General features: G+C 47.5%; 2 protein-coding genes across 3 annotated transcripts; one reads left to right on the forward strand and one right to left on the reverse strand.

Annotated features, from left to right (window-relative positions):
- Window positions 1-1,662: 1,662 nt before the first annotated feature.
- fosab (v-fos FBJ murine osteosarcoma viral oncogene homolog Ab) lies at window positions 1,663-9,616 on the reverse strand. The gene is made up of 5 exons (XM_061754137.1): window positions 9,473-9,616; window positions 4,254-5,946; window positions 3,566-3,736; window positions 3,375-3,482; window positions 1,663-2,676 (listed from the first exon to the last, which is right to left on the reverse strand). The coding sequence occupies exons 2-5, from the start codon at window positions 4,398-4,400 to the stop codon at window positions 2,101-2,103; spliced, it is 1,002 nt and encodes a 333-aa protein (XP_061610121.1). The 5' UTR covers window positions 4,401-5,946; window positions 9,473-9,616; the 3' UTR covers window positions 1,663-2,100.
- Window positions 9,575-13,204, forward strand: LOC133468338 (protein c-Fos-like). Of its 2 annotated transcripts, XM_061754136.1 has the most exons (4): window positions 9,575-9,714; window positions 9,809-9,964; window positions 10,931-11,038; window positions 11,125-13,204. In XM_061754136.1, the coding sequence occupies exons 1-4, from the start codon at window positions 9,598-9,600 to the stop codon at window positions 11,674-11,676; spliced, it is 933 nt and encodes a 310-aa protein (XP_061610120.1). In that variant the 5' UTR covers window positions 9,575-9,597; the 3' UTR covers window positions 11,677-13,204. The 2 variants fall into 2 exon arrangements, with proteins under 2 accessions (XP_061610120.1, XP_061610119.1); XM_061754135.1 differs by having other exon boundaries at window positions 9,598-9,964; window positions 10,931-13,204.
- Window positions 13,205-13,475: the final 271 nt, after the last annotated feature.

The raw sequence follows: 13,475 nt of genomic DNA on the forward strand, positions 1-13,475 counted from the left end.
TCCAGTACCCGCACTCTTTTACAACAAAGCCACGCTGTTGTAACAGGTTCAGAATGTGGTTTGGCATTGTCTTGCTGAAATAAGCAGGGGCGTCCATGAAAAAGACATCGCTTGGATGGCAGCATATGTTTCTCCAAAACCTGTATGTACCTTTCAGCATTAAAGGTGCCTTCACAGATGTGTAAGTTACCCATGCCATTGGCACTAACACAGCCCCATACCATCACAGATGCCGGCTTTTGAACTTTGCGTCCACAACGGTCCGGATGGTTCTTTTCCTCTTTGGCCCGGAGGACATGACGTCCACAATTTCCAAAAACAATTTGAAATGTGGACTCGTCGGACCACAGAACACTTTTCCAATTTGCATCGGTCCATCTTATATGAGCTCGAGCCCAGAGAAGCCGGCTTTTGCTTTGCATAGTAGAGTTTCAAGTTGCACTTACGGATGTAGCGCCGAACTGCATTTACTGACGTTGGTTTTCTGAAGTGTTCCTGAGCCCACGTGGTGATATCCTTTACACATCGATGTCGTTTTTTGATGCAGTGCCGCCTGAGGGATCGAAGGTCACGGGCATTCAATGTCGGTTTTCGGCCTTGGCACTTGCATGCAGTGATTTCTCCAGATTCTCTGAACCTTTTGATGATATTATGGGCCAGAGATGAGGAAATCCCTAAATTCCTTGCAATTGTACGTTGAGGAACATTGTCCTTAAACTGTTGGACTATTTTCTCACGCACTTGTTCACAAAGAGGTGAACCTCGCCCCATCTTTGCTTGTGAATGACTGAGCAATTCAGGGAAGCAATGATGGCACCCACCTGTTCCCAACTGGCCTGTTCACCTGTGGGATGTTCCAAACAGGTGTTTGATGAGCATTCCTCAACTTTTTTGCCACCTGTCCCAGCTTCTTTGGAACGTGTTGCAGCCATAAAATTCGAAGTTAATGATTGTTTGCTAAAAACAATCAAGTTTATCAGTTTGAACATTAAATATCGAAATATCAATATCAAAATATCAATTAGATATAGGTTGAACATGATTTGCAAATCATTGTATTCAGTTTTTGTGTTTAACAACATCCCAACTTCATTGGAATTAGGGTTGTACCATAATTTATCCTAAAACAAAACAAATTACATAATTGATAAATAAAATGAACTAAAATAAATACAAATTAATATTTTTTTCCCAAATCTATACATATTGTAAATATGAATAGTAAACAAATATTTTTAAAAGAATGTAATTGGTCATAATATAAAATTACACAATTGTTAAATTATTTTAAAATAACTGCTTAATTGGTGAATGAATATGAAATTTTAAAAAATGTTCAATTATATAAAACAAACCATGAAAAGTATTTCAAGTAAAATTATTTAAAAAAAAAAAAAAAAAAAAAAAAAAAAAAAAAAAAAAAACAACTGAGCTCACAAACATGCAGGACCCGCAAGACCAGCCCCTAAGGGGCACCTCGACAGTCGTCAGACTGGCATTTCTGCAAGAATATTGCCCGCAGCGGGACTCCAACCGCGACCCTCCGATTCCAAAGAGCCGCATGCCCCAATAAATGCCACATCCAGCCCATTTCCACCAATACTTTTTCAGGTGGCACGTGAGCATAAACGTACAGTACAAACAACACCAGACAAAAATGCATCAATTTAAATATCGCTAACATTTTATTTCCATCAATACATATATTTCACATTCACTTGTTTTGTTTGCTTCTGTCGTTAAAAAAAAAAAAGTCAAATCTCATAAATTAATAAGAATAAAAAAAAGACGTGTTGTTTTCACAGAAAACTTTCATACATATTATAAAGTTAAGGACAGACCACACGGACCAATGTCAGTTTTTTTTTGTTTTGTTTTTCCACATTCACACAACCGGAAAACTATCGCTCCTAAAAATGTACAGAAAGTCTACGTTGACTCGATATCATGTAGCACCTTTAAAAAAAAATAAAAGTCAGATTACTCGGTGGTATTGGTTGAAACATGCTACAATGTAAAAGGCAGCTCAATTCATCAATGGCCATCCATAGCCCTGTGATCTGCGCCTCTCCCACGCCAAGTCGGGTCTTTGAATGCGTCTTAAAGGGCCAGCAGCGTGGGCGAGTCGAGCGAGTCGGACGGCCGCTCGTCGCCGCCGATCCCTCGCCTCCGCGCCGCGCCTCCGCCGGGGAAGGAGTCGGCCTCCGGGAAGGTGAACACGAACGAGGACGCGAAGGAGGCGCCCGCGGGCGTGCACGCCACCACGGGCGTGCACAGCGGCGGCTCGAAGTCGCCGCTGGTCACCGACGGGCACAGCTGCTCCCAGTCCTGAGCGCCGCACAGCGAGGCGGACAGGTCCACCTCGGGGACCGAGCGCTCCATCTCCGTCATGTCCGTCATCTCCGTCTCAGTCAGCAGGTCCAGGGACTCCTCCAGCACGGAGGTGTCCAGGTCGCTCAGTTTCACCGCGCCGGCAGAAAAGAGCGAGTCGGCGGCGGAGAGGCGGGAGCGGGCCGGGGCGACGGAAGGCGCCGGGTGGTCCGAGTCCAGCTCGGCGGGGACTTTGCAGATGGGCCGGTGGGCCGCCAGGATGAACTCCAGACGTTCCTTCTCCTTCAGGAGGTCGGCGATGTCGTTCTGAAGGCCGGACTTCTCGTCCTCCAGTTGATCGGTTTCCTGACGAGACAAAAAGAGGAGAGCATAAGCTCCATTGTTGGGAAGTACAAGCGGTACCTCGACTTAAAAAGCGAATCCATTCAGCTCGGAACTAAAATCGACTCTTCATTAGGGACGGGCCAGTACTGGTACCAGGTATCGGGACGATACCGGCCTTATTTCAAGCGATCGTGTACCCGTGAAGGCTGCATCTAAAATCAGGTGAGTCCTCCTCGCCAGTAGTTGGCGCTACACGGCGGCAGAAGAAAGAACGTTCTTTGTTAAGAGTGATCTGTCGCTGTGCGAACAGAGTTGTTGTGTATTACAAGTACTAGAGGTGTTGCCACGAAGAGCGAGTACTGGTGACGGCGACGACACGTTCCGCCATCGGTCGGAAAAAGTGCTATCGAACATCGTTACTCTTACTCGGTTTTCCCCATTGAAATTAATCATTGTTTTGGTTCTGTGTTTAATAAAGACAAAGCACGGCGTTGTGTGAAAACATTCAAAAAGGCAATCAACTGCTTTTATGAAGTGCAACTCCTGTATGTAGCAGTACTGGATGTGTGCCTTTAAGGGGCGTGGCTGAGTCGGGCTCTCTCCTTGCGAGTGTCCTCATTTTGCGTTTGTGCTGCGATTGTACTTAAAACTCGTAATTTGGAAAACTCTCAAGTCAAGTCAAGGTAGGATTGCGGCCGCAATCGTGCGGGAGAACTCACAGCTTGGAGCGTGTCGGTCAGCTCTCGCCTCCTGTTGCGGCATTTGGCGGCCGCCTGCTTGTTTCTCTCCCTGCGAATTTTCTTCTTTGTTTCCTCCTCAGTTGAAATCTGGAAGAATAAAAACAAAGTTAACTCTGGTGTCCAACGACAAGGAACAGCGGACGCGATTTCAAACACATCTGCTCCTTCACCTGTTCCGTCCTGCCTCTCTTGGCGGCGCCGTGAGGTCGGGACGGCGCCCGGCGCGAGGGGGGCGCCGAGGGCACCAGCGGCCGGACCATCCACCGCAGGTCGGGGCTGGCCGAGATGGCCGTCACCGTGGGGACGAAGGCGGCGCTCGAGGCCGTCAGCTCGGTGAAGTCCTGCGGGCGAAACGGAAACAAGAGAACATCAGCGCAATCGCGGGAGACGCGTCCGACCGATGACGTTGCATTCATACACCGGCGGCAAATAAATGGATGCCATGTATTTGTTAGCATCTACTTTTGCATGGTGGGGCGCAGGGTCCTCGCCCTCTGCTCCCCCCCAAAAAAATCGTCTTATTGCAGTGCTTCTTGCTCTTTTCACACTTGGTGGCTTACCAAATTGTAAGCCACTTTCTGATTTTGCAGGTTGAAACATGGAAACAAATATTCAATGACAACCTCCTGTTCAGTGAAAATTGGACCTAAAAATTCTGTGCAAATGTATTGAACTTCAAAGTTCTATACGACACAAGTGTACAACTGATGCACGTTTCAATTCAGGAAATTCTAAGCACTTTGTCAGTGGAGGGACACAAAAGTCTCATTCGTGCACACGTTCCATTTTCATCGTTATCATTTGATTTGATTTTTTTTTTTTTTTTTAAACCAAAGGTCAAGATGCGAAAAAGCTTACCAGCGATTGCGGCGAGCCCACGCTGGAGCAGGAGCCGGCCGGGGACGCTTGGTAGTAGCCCGGGTTGCTGCCGCAGTCCGCGGCCGGGGACGCCGTGCTGCACCGGGACGACGAGTCGCACTCCGGGTCGAACACGTTGAACATCATCGCCGCAGCACCGATGGAAGATCACAGTTTCTACGAGGACAAAAAACCCTGAGGAAATCCCTCCGGCAGAGGTTTGGATTTCAACACAAAATCAATCCCAAAATCCCAAAGAGCAAAGTTCCCAAAGCCGCTGCGTCTTGTTGGCTCGAGAGGCGACTGAGAGTGAACTGACGTCTTGCGTCTGCTGGCGGCCATTTTATAGCCTGCGAGCGGGCCGCTCCGATGACGTCGACGGGGGCGGGGGGACGCCGAGGAGGCAAAGGGGAACAAACCCGGAAGCAAACGCCAAGCTATCGGGCCGCACCGCGTCGTAACATTCACGACAGTCCAGAGTCTACGCGAACGCACGCGGAGTCGCGGCACAAAGTCCACGTTTGAGCATTCGCGTCCCCCCCGCTTTGGACGAATGGAAGATTCCGCTCCGGGATCCCCATACGTCATTTCCCATATATGGCGCATCCTGTAAGAGGGGGCGGGGCCTTCTGGTAAATCCGAGTGCCGGTCGGCGTCACGTTACGTAAAACAACAAACACTCCAAACTTCACAACTACCGAAGATGATTCTGAGCACAAAAAGAAGAAGAAGAAGCAGCGGCGGCGGACATTAAACGCAACTTTGTGCGTTTACTCGCCTGTTTGGCTTTGCAACCGCTTGTTGTCAAATATGGAGCTGTGACCTACTTTTAGGCAATGTCACTCAAACTGCATTAGAAAAAAATGATATCAATATTTGTGGCTTTAAATACACAACAGTTGAATAAAATCCGGATTGTTATTGTTATATGTCAATTATACTTTTTAAAAAAATCATCCTTCCATCCATCCATCCATCCATTTTCTAGCGCTTATCCGAGGTCGGGTCGCGGGGGCAGCGGCTTTAGCAGGGACGCCCAGACTTCCCTCTCCCCAGCCACTTCGTCCAGCTCTTCCGGGGGTCGTCCCCGGGGTCTCCTCCCGGTGGGTCGTCCCCGGGGACACCTCAGCGGGGAGGCGTCCGGTCAGATGTCCTTTGAAGTCTCAGTGCCCTTTGCACAATGGTCATTGCACCGGACTATTGCGATATTAGCCATTCGAACTGAGGACTCTGCATCTTTTTGCACAATTGTTGTTTGTTGTTAATGTCTTTATGTCTCCAAAGTGTTCTGTAAATTGACTGTCTGTTGTACTAGAGCGGCTCCAACTACCGGAGACAAATTCCTTGTGTGTTTTGGACATACTTGGCAAATAAAGATGATTCTGATTCTGATTCTGATTCTGATGTCCCGGCCACCTCCTTTGGCTCCTCTCGATGCGGAGGAGCAGCGGCTCGACTCTATCCGGGATCTCGTTCTTTGGGTCACGACCCGCAGTTCGGGAAGGAACGTAGATCGAGAGGTAAATCGAGAGCTCAGCTCCTTCTTCGCCGCAACGGACCGATACAAAGTCCGCATCGCTGCGGACGCCGCACCGATCCGCCCGTCGATCTCGCGTTGCGTTCTTCCCTGGCTCGCGAACAAGACCCCGAGATACTTGCACTCCTCCACTTGGGGCGGGATCTCATCCCCGACCTGGAAAAAATAGGCAACATGGTGTGACTGTTAGAAAACGAAAAAAATGGTGTGAACATTTTAAGTTGGGCAATTCAACTCCGTGTTTTAAGTTTCGCTTTTGAATTGTGATTTTGCTCAACTCAACCGTTAGTTGTGCTAACTTCTCATCCGTCTTACTGTCAGGAGTTCCCCGTTCGAATCTCCACTGCGGCACAGAGCAAACACGCGCATGTTAGCTTCGCCCAAAAGTCACCGTTGATAACCGAGCCGATAGAAATGAATTTAGTCGTGAAAGGTGTCAAGTCACTGAACAGCCTCAACAAAAGAAACATCCAAAAACAAAAACAAAGGAGTCGAGGTGCCAGGGGCGGTGCTCGTACTTTTCTCTCAATTGTCTCGAGCGGGCGTGTCAAAACAGGAAACGCGTGCGTGCGTGTACTTTTCCGGCCCCGCACCGCCTCAAAAGGTGTTCCCCGGGCGGGAGGGAATCCTCTAACCTCTCCCCTGCTAACCTGCATTGACAAACCGCCCAAAAAACCAGAACGTTGTGTTCTGACAACGTAAGCGCAGTTTGAACCGATGAGGTCATGCGATCGGACGCGTTTCTTTCCCACGAACTCCCGCGTTAGCAAATCAATCCAATGATTACAGTTTATAAGAAGATTTTTCTAAACCTTTTTTTTTTTTTTTTTATGCATTTCGATCACTGCATTAAAGTTTCATGTGACATATTGAGATCAACGTACGTGCAAGTCAGAGTGGGAGGAGTAGACTGCAAAACGTGGAAGGAAGGGAGGAAGGAAGGAGGAAGGATGAAAGGAAAGATGGAAGGAAAGAAGGAAGGATGCACAAATATGACTTGAAAACAGTGACAGTATAAACTTCTGAATTTACTTTGTTTACATTATTGAATTTCCCTTTATTATTATCATAATAAATATAAATGCATGATCATATTTCTTTCCATATTTCGTATTTATTTGTAGTAGGATTGGTATCCTGCGAGACTACCACTAAAAATACTCAAACAATTTGGTAGTCAGTTATCGTAACATAATTGTATGCATGGTGTTATTAGCAGCATTGCTATAGTGCTACTGGTAATATAAAAATAAATATAGGCCTACATCAATTAGCATTAGTGGCAGTATTTTATAGTAATACTACCATAACAAGTACAAATGATCACTTTAAAATTGCAATCTATATTTATTTCCTTATTAGTACAATTAATAGTGCAGTAATATCACGAGTGTAATACATAAATTGCTATTAATAATACATTCTTTTGTATCGAAATAGTTTTATCAGTACTGGTATATTACTGCCAATTATAAGAAAAAAAATCATTTTGGCATAGTGCTTTTCTAAACACTCAAAGACATCATAGGGATCCTAATTACTAAATAGAATGAAAAACAAACAAAAGAATACGATTAGAAAAAATCTGTTAGTTGATCACGATTGTTGGGCATTTTGTATGTTTGTACGCATAACATTTCTCATTTATAAATGTGAACAACAACTCTAAACAAAAGTTGCCAAGGGGCAAAACACTAAGAAGAAAATATTTTGAATTATTGATGCGCGTTCACGTGAACGTTGGACGAGATCGTCGTCGTTGTTGTTGTTGTTGCATATTCCTGGTAGCCATGGCGACGCTCCACCCCTTGCGCGTCAGTGACGTGCACGTTACGTAGGGCGACTCAGATTGTTTATGTCAACAAAGAGGTATCGCTCCACAAGAAAGAAAGAAAAAAAAAAGAACCAGACTCCCGAGGCGGGACTCGCGGCTTTGTGACGTCAGCGCGAAGCTTCGAGAAAGACGGCGGAGTGAGACGTCGCGCGTGAATTTTGCGTCTGTGCGCCGAGGCTGAAATAGGACACCGGTGCGCGCCATCTTGCCGTCTTTTGTTTTGCCTGATGCTTTTATTTGTATTTGTTAGCGCCACATCAAATCACGTGGCTGAAAATGGCATTCCCGCGCGAGGCTCATTCTCACACTGCTTTTGGGGGTGAACTTTGAACCCCCTCGGCTCAAGCTGGCCACCGAGTGAAGTGCCAGTAAATACCCCCCCCCAACTCCCTGGCAGAGGGGCAGTGGCTGCCGGGAAGCAGCCCCTCTTGCCCCCCCCTCATTCGCTTCAATGGGTTTGTGATGTCATCAGTAGCCAGAAAAAAGGCAAGCAGGGGAACACTTGCATACGCGGGGGTCGCCAGTGGCACAGGAAGGAAGGAAGGAAGGAAGGAAGGAAGGAAGGAAGGGAGGGAGGAAGGAAGAAGACAAAGATGTGAAAGGTGGGAAGGAAAGACAGAAGGAAGTGCAAATGAGTTTAAACGTAAACGTAGCCGACATCCTGGCTAGCAAACGCATGTGGCAGTGCGTCCGACTCGTCAAATGATGTAGAAACAGTTGAGCGGTGAGTGGGCGTGGCTTCAGCGCATCCCGCGGATGATTTAAAAAAAAAAAAAAAAAGGATTTTGAAGCCTGAGTTTTACTTAATCGTTCAAATTTGGCAAGGTTGTTGGTGGCAAATTTACAAGATTTAGTTTATGCAGCTTTACTGCATTTAACTGTAATTTAGGTTATTAAATGACTATTTCAAGTGTCAAGGCCCACCCTATATATATATATGACTATATTTTAAGTTTTTATATAACATTTTTCAATGATATTTTCCATTTTATTTTATTGTGTGTATTTTGCATACATTATTTCTTTATTTATGCATTGTTTGTTTGTGCGCCAAACCAAAACGTTGCCCCAATGCGGTCGATAATGACGCCATTGTTCGGCTCAGGTGCGCCCTCGCCGTCTTTTGTTGCGTCTGGCTCTGGAGCCGTCTCAAATGCCACGCCCCCCCCCCCCCCCCCCGCCCAGCATGTGCGCCCCTGTTCGCCGGAAGTACCATATATGGTGCGAAATGTCCATACTGCCCCCCCGCCCACCACCTTTTGTTTTTGTTTTGGGTACGGAGCTTTACATATTTGTCTAGTACACACTGAGACGTAAATGACAACACAGATTGTATTTAATTCTGTAGCTTTAATTCAAAATAAAGAATTGGATCCTAAAATAACGAGCACGTGACATCGCCGCGGTTTGCGAGTGCAAAAATGAAATCGTCGTTGTTGTAAGGAAGGGCTCGCGATGGTATATGAATCACATCTGAGATTTGTACAACGTGACCCAAAAACGGATCACGTTGCAGTGATGCAGAAGTTGCATGCGTGCCGTGCCGTGACGTGCCGTGACGTGGCTCATTCACGCCGAGGGGGCCGGGGCACCCTTGTCGCGTGCTGGCGGGGGACGAGACGAGCCGCGATCTTCTGCTTCCGTGACGTGCATTTGGAAAAAGAGGTTTTGACGGGATTTGTTGTTAATCGGCGTTTGCCGCATTGATGTGCGACGTTGACGTCACGACGAGCCGGAAAGACAGCGGCGCGGTGTTTTCCGCAGCTCGCCGTCCCCGCCACCGAATGGTTCGCTCTCCCACGTTTCATTCATAAAATGCAGCCGAGTATAAAAGGCGGGTCCCCTCACCGCTCGCTGCACTTCGGACCATCCATCCCGGCTGGCAAATGGCAAAAGGACGCGGGAGCCTCTTCTGCAGCATTCTCAGCCCCGTTGCAGACGTTGACACATTGAGAGTTGGAGATCAACAATAGATGTCAATCATGCAGCCGGATTATTGGTCTCCGTCCGGCTGCAGCACAGCATCGCCTGGCGGGGGCACCCTCGGGTGCAGCCTGCAGCCTCTGTCACCGGCAGCTGACAACCAAGAGGTACAAAAAAAAAAAAAAAAAAAAATGAATCTGTCGTTTTATTGTATCATAATTCTCACACAATGCGATTCTCTCCCTTTCTTTCTCCCCCCAGGATGCGGACAGCGGCGCTTCGGACTGTCTCGTCCCCACGGCGGGCGGCACCTCGCCGGCTCGGAGGCGCCCCCTGCGGCCGAGCGTGGTGCCCCTCGTCTCGCCTTCCAGCAAGAAGGCCAAAGCCGCCGCCTGCACGAAATTCCAGAAGGACGAGGTAGAGAGAGGAGAGGAGACACGAGGAACGCCAACACTTGCTTTGGATGTTGCAATCTGGCGAATGGGGCTGGCGGGCTGGCGGGCTGGCACCGTGCGCACGTTGAGGGCGCAGCACTCGGCATTTGCAATCATCTGCTCCTGCGGTCATCCTCAAACCCGTTTGAACATCTCCAACTGTCATATGCACTTAAACACAAAACAAGCTCCAATCAATGTCATAGAATTACAAAAAAATAAAAATAATCAAAGAATATACTTTGGGGTTTTGTAGCCTCCAAATTGGGAAGGTCCCACTGCAAACGGAACATCTGACCGAGCGTGGACGGCCGCCCTCGACCGGTCGGCGGCCAATCGCGATTTCGAGGCTTCGCTTAAGCCACCCGAAATGTTTTTGCGATGCGGGAGAAAGACGCACAACAGCAAGTAAAGTCGACTGCAAAAACTCATACAAAAAGATGGCCTCCAATTGGGACACTTTCACCATAATAATTCATGCACACATTTAAACGAGTCAAACTCATCGGTGCAGTTAAATCGTCTCAAACGTTTTACACAAAGTGCCACCTCAAAAGCAAAAAGGTGTTTGGCACAAATGAAGCGGCTTGTGTTTTGACTGTTATTGCACAGTTTCAAATCCAATCCGATCAAATGCAACTGTGTTGTACTTCAAGTTAAATGCAACTGAAGTGTATTGAACAAATGGCCTGTGCTGGATTTGATGGAAGTCTCAACCATTGCAACATCGTTGGACAGTTTGAACATTTCATTGAGTGATTCTGTCGCCTACCACTAGAGGGAGCCCGTGCACCACTGAAATCTACTGCTTTAGATGCTCACTGATGTTTTTTTAAAGATGTCTTGAACTTTTGAGGGTGCATCCTACTTTGGACTTTGGATTCCATGTGCACTTCTATTCTTTATAAGGGTCTATTTGGCTTTTGTGTGTGCGTGTGCGTGCCTGCAGTCTTCCAAAGACGAGGACGAAAGGAGGCGGATTCGCCGGGAGAGGAACAAAATAGCTGCGGCAAAATGCCGGAACAGGCGTCGGGAGCTGATCGACGCCCTGCAAGCTGTACGTGTGGAAGGGAGAAAAAAAAAAGTTGTTTTGCTTCAAAGAGCACGCGAGCGCTGCCTCCTTTTGTTTTTTTGCCCCGTCAGGAAACTGACCAACTGGAAGACGAGAAGTCGAGCCTCCGGTCGGAGATCGACGAGCTCCTGAAGGAGAAGGAGCGACTGGAGCGGACGCTGTCATCCCACGAGTCCTCCTGCAAACTGGACAAGGACGACGAGGGAGAGCGGGACGTCACGATGCCGTCACCCGAAAGCGACGCCGAGGGCCCCCGCGTCCCGGCCGCGGTCATTTTCGGCAACTCCGACATCCTGCTGTGCTCCGGCGCCGAGGACGACGAGACCCCGGAGGACGACCTAGACGACCTCGTCCCGGAAACGGAGGCGGCGGCCGCCTCCGGGGACGTGGGGGCGGCGGCCGGGGCGTTCGTGCCCGACGTCGGAGATCTGAGCGGGGCGCTGTGCCTGCCCGACTGGGAAACCTTGTACAGGTCGGTCGCCGACGACCTCCGATGGCTCAGCGGCAACTTCCGCACCTGCGGCGTCTTCTCCTTCGGCCTGGCCGACACGGACGCCTTGGCGGAGGGCGGCGGGAGCGGCCCGGAAGACGGCCTCAACTCCCCGACGCTCCTGACGCTGTGAATGCCAGAAAAAAAAAAAAAAGTTATGCAATGATCCATCCTCTCTGAAATACAGGCAAGCCCCGTTTCTCGCAGGCGAAACGTTCCAGACGCACCCGCGTTATTAACCGCAGAAAAAAAAAAAAAAAAAAAACAACGTTCCAAAATACCAGGTTTCTGTATCGGATCGATACTGGCCTTATTTCAAGGTATCGGCTACTTGCGAAGGCTGCCGAAACCAGCCACCGATATTTACGGCAAAAAAAAAAAAACGACAGTAAGTCTTCCGCGCCAGTAGTTGGCGCTACGCTGCGGAAGTTTGACAATGGCAATTCGTCGTGGGCGGCCGAAAGAAAAAGAAAAATCTTTGTTCACAAATATGTTATTGTGTTAATCCAAGTTTTATGTATCAAAAGCACTAGTGGTATCGGTGCTTAGTATCGACGAGTACTCAAGAGTGAAGACTCGTACCGGTCGCGGCCTGAAAAAAGTGCTAAGGAACATCCAGAGTTTTACCCCGACAACGCACTTTACAAACCCACTCAAACGTATTAAAAGTCACTTTTTGAAGTATTCCTTAGCACCTGGTTTCGCTCTCGCGGTTCTCCAAAAAAAGAGGCGCAGTGTGTGTGTGTGTCAGTCACACAAAGCGAGAGAATTCAACACTGTACATTTAAAGGCCAAAAGGTTCAACCGAACCATACGATCGCAAAAGTTAGCTAACTTGCTCATGCAAAATGTCATAGACGGGCTAAGAGAAATGAGCACCGATGTGAAGGTAATTACAAACCGTGAAACGACGACACACGCAGAGCAGCACTTACTCAAATGTATCTAACTTCACTATTTTCACGGGTTATTGATCAATCAAATCAAAGCATCCAGACTTACAATCTTGAGGCGACGCAATGCCGCACGGCTCCCGCAGAGTGTGCGGAGAGTTGAGCGTTCAAGACGGTTAAACGATTTGTTCCCAAGCTATTTTCAATTGGTTAATGAAATAACGTGTACAAATAACGGACGATGTGTGCACAGACCAATAGTGTCCATCTGTGAAACAATATCGTACATTCCACATATACTATAATATATATCGTAAGAACACATGAAAAAGGATTTGAGGCGATATAGTGGGGGTCAAAGTATTTTTGTTTCTTTTGTGGTGCACGTTTGCTGTTGTGTAAACATCCGACGGCGACTTTTGATGGCAGCGGTGAAGAATTCGACCGTTGCGGTGGCGCAGTTCTCCAAAATGGGAGCTTGCAAAACATGCATGCAAAGAAAGCCCTTCTTAGAACTGTGCTGTATCCCTCACATGTGACGTCCAGCCGGATCCGTACTTGTCGTTGCCGTAGACGAACGCGTGATGTAACGAATACGAAAACATAGCAGGCGTGTACACGTACATGTACCGTGTGTATCTTGCCAGGTCATGTGAATGTCGCGCCATCTGTACTTTTACCGGGACGTATTTTATCACATAGTTTATTTTTGTATGTATGAGAACTATCCGATGGAAGGGGGAAGAAATAAAAAGTGACATTTCAACATTTCGTTGTTCTGCCTGTCACTCGATGAACGCAGATGCATTGTTTGTCGTACGCCGGTCATCATTTGTATGTAGTCAACAAAAAAAGCTTTCAATGTGTTTATATTCAATACAGTAGAGACACATTTACTGGACATACTTAGATATAAAAGTGTTATAGTTGTATATATTGAAATAAGTCATTCATGGATGAAGTAAAAAAACAGTTAAAATGCACATTTCAACTGCTTTTATATAATCGTTTTAAAACAAGAAAATCAATTAAATCATCA

Source organism: Phyllopteryx taeniolatus, chromosome 18, assembly GCF_024500385.1.
Source record: "Phyllopteryx taeniolatus isolate TA_2022b chromosome 18, UOR_Ptae_1.2, whole genome shotgun sequence".
NCBI lineage: Eukaryota > Metazoa > Chordata > Actinopteri > Syngnathiformes > Syngnathidae > Phyllopteryx > Phyllopteryx taeniolatus.

What these genes read in the sequence shown, in the direction of transcription:
- LOC133468338 (XM_061754135.1), top strand. Translation starts at nt 9,598, where the DNA reads ATGTCAATCATGCAGCCGGATTATTGGTCTCCGTCCGGCTGCAGCACA. An exon ending in CGAAATTCCAGAAGGACGAG is followed by an intron (nt 9,965 to 10,930) that starts GTAGAGAGAGGA and finishes GCGTGCCTGCAG; the next exon opens with TCTTCCAAAGACGAGGACGA.
- fosab (XM_061754137.1), bottom strand. Translation starts at nt 4,400, where the DNA reads ATGATGTTCAACGTGTTCGACCCGGAGTGCGACTCGTCGTCCCGGTGC. An exon ending in TGGGCTCGCCGCAATCGCTG is followed by an intron (nt 3,737 to 4,253) that starts GTAAGCTTTTTC and finishes TTTCGCCCGCAG; the next exon opens with GACTTCACCGAGCTGACGGC. An exon ending in TGACCGACACGCTCCAAGCT is followed by an intron (nt 2,677 to 3,374) that starts GTGAGTTCTCCC and finishes TTGTCTCGTCAG; the next exon opens with GAAACCGATCAACTGGAGGA.